Source organism: Mizuhopecten yessoensis, unplaced genomic scaffold (assembly GCF_002113885.1).
Source record: "Mizuhopecten yessoensis strain PY_sf001 unplaced genomic scaffold, ASM211388v2 hete_36098470, whole genome shotgun sequence".
NCBI lineage: Eukaryota > Metazoa > Mollusca > Bivalvia > Pectinida > Pectinidae > Mizuhopecten > Mizuhopecten yessoensis.
Window position 1 is genome coordinate 1 of NW_018483868.1, and position 2644 is coordinate 2644.

The window sequence follows — 2644 nt, forward strand, 5'->3', positions numbered from 1 at the left end:
GACTCACTACAGGAACTAATCAAGGTAGGGGGAATATAGGCTGTATTACTGGGCAGGAAGAGGCAAACACTTGAACGTTTACGGGATTAAACAAAGGGATTGACTACGTTCATGACAATGAACTATTATGTAAAAGAAAAAATGAAGAACTTCATGGGGTAGACCAAAAAGGTGATAATTGTGGTATTTGGTATTGTAAGTATATAAAAAACTACTCCTCCAAAATAATTCTTCCAATTTCAACCAAATTTGCTATGAAACATCTTTGGGACCAGCTGGCAACCAAATGTTACATAATGAATGGTGTTGTCTCCTTTAGGACTGTGAGAAAGAGCCCAAAATGGGGAATATTTGCAATATTGCTGATAATTAAAATATCATTTTGCTATGAAACCTACAAAAACAGGTGAGCAATACATATATAGACCCTCTGGACCTCCTTTTTGCCTTCAGTATACTTTGAAAAATGTATGCATAAGCCTAACTCTTTCTGTTTGTGTTTCTCTAGGCTACGATATTCGCCTCCCAGGGTCCAGAGGCCCACCATTCCATGGGAACTGTGTTTGATGAAGATGCATCCGTCTTTTTCCTTGAACTTCTTGTCAAAGTTGTGCTGCAAAACAGGTAAGTTTGGTTTTCGGAGCATTTCTGGTCAAAAAAATATGACCAACCATAAAACACTATGATAACCTTGATGTGAAATAAAAGTTAAAGTTCAAATTTAATGTTTATTAATGGTGTTGATAAAAAACAACTCAGAAATCCCTTCCTTGATATTCTGGTGGTGGTGGGGGTATGGATACCTCATAATAGAAATTTTTCTTGAAGTGTGATAAATTTATTCTGACGCTTGTTGATTTTAACTGCAGAGATAGAGTTACACCAGTTTGGCAGGCAGTTCGAGACCATATCTACAACCTTACTGTGAATGCAGGTGATCACACGTTCCTAGTGGAGCGAGCGGTCGTGGGACTTCTCCGATTATCGATCAGACTTTTACGCCGCGAGGATATCGCATCACAAGTTTTAACTTCCCTACGTATACTCTTAATGATGAAACCTAGCGTTATTCACAATGTGGCACGGCAAGTTTCGTTTGCCCTGCACGAGTTGTTACGGACTAACGCTGCCAATATACGCACGGCCCAGGATTGGTTCACACTCTTTATGCTTCTAGAGGTGGTAGGGGCTGGGGCCAACCCTCCGCCCATACTACAGACACACACAGAACAGGAACTCCCAGATGCTCTCTCAGATGCTGGTAGGTATATGTAGGTTTTGTATGATGGCTTTTATTTTTGCACAAAAATTAGTAAAAATAATTTGATAAGATATGATGCTTCAAAAAATTAAATGCAATAATCATCATTCAAACCCTTTATATCAGATTATATGTTAATAGATCTGCTCTGATTGTAATTATGTACATACATAAAGATAGTATTAAGCTTCTGTACCAGTTAAAATTATTTTTAACTCTTCATGTACTGCCTGCAGGAATGCCTTCCCCTGAGGTTCATACCATCAGTCACTATTTTCTCCATGTAAATGCAAATACAAACCTCTCAGAAAATTAGTTCCCTCGTGAAAGATGATTACTAAAAACTATTAATTTCAACATTATTGTTGGAAAATTAAACCCGAGAAATGTTCCAAGAACAAAAATTAGAGAGTGTGACCCTGTAAAATTCTTGGATGAACCAGAATTTCAATTAATCAGTCGCACAACCACAAAATTTGTCTATTTCGAACAGACATTGATCGCGTTAGCTTTAAGATAAGTTTTGCTGAAGATACATCAGTAAGTTTATTGTGTAGGTGCCCAGAGTGATAGTGAGGTGCCCAGCGGGTCTAGTCTGAATGACGGCTACCAGGAGAGAGGCTACACCTCAGACAGTGAACTGTACGAATCTCAGACCAAGACCCATCGAAGTCCGTCCCCACTCGAGGTCAGGCCAGTCCCTGAGAATGGAAGCTGGCTCCTGGTCAGTATCGTCAACAATATTTGTAGAAGTTCCTGGTTACTTTAGGTTCTGCATACGTTGGAATCATTTTAGTCTTAAATTATGCTCTGGTTTCTGAAGCTGCTTGGGTTCTAAAGACCATTTCATGAAATGTTGATAAAAATCCAACAGAATGTTATTTGAAAGATTTGTCAATATGACCCATTTAGAAAACACCACAGATAATACATTCTCCTAATATCACGATTTCCATGATAGATACAGATCTAGACCAATTTACGAGGCAGTGCTTAATTCTGACTCGGACATAAAAAGGGGGGTTTGGGTGTATGATACTGGTCTAAGAGACGATCACAATGTTATTTGGGGTTTTGGTACTCTTTCATCTCTTACATTGTACTGTTTGCTTTGGCGAATTACATTAGTTCAGGGGTTGTTTCCAAGGTTGTGGTTTTAGTGATAAGTGTTGTTTTTGTGTTGAATTATCAAATTCAACATGGCAGTGATTTTCTGTTTAATATAAAAAAAAATCCGCCAGTTCATGCAATCTGAAACTTGTTGTCATTATTCAGAATGATATAATTATGCAACAATTGTAACGAAGAATTGAAACATTTCTCTACATTTCATTCTACATTTAAGTTATGATGTTAAGAGAAGTTCATGTTGAATCACATGAC

General features: G+C 37.8%; 1 protein-coding gene across 1 annotated transcript; it reads left to right on the plus strand.

Moving 5' to 3' along the window:
• Positions 1-6: 6 nt before the first annotated feature.
• On the plus strand, positions 7-1985 carry LOC110444336 (Golgi-specific brefeldin A-resistance guanine nucleotide exchange factor 1-like; the record flags this gene model as incomplete). Its single annotated transcript, XM_021488719.1, has 4 exons — positions 7-24; positions 509-624; positions 870-1261; positions 1819-1985. Coding segments are annotated over exons 2-4 (633 nt in total), but the record flags the coding sequence as incomplete, so codon positions are not given.
• Positions 1986-2644: the final 659 nt, after the last annotated feature.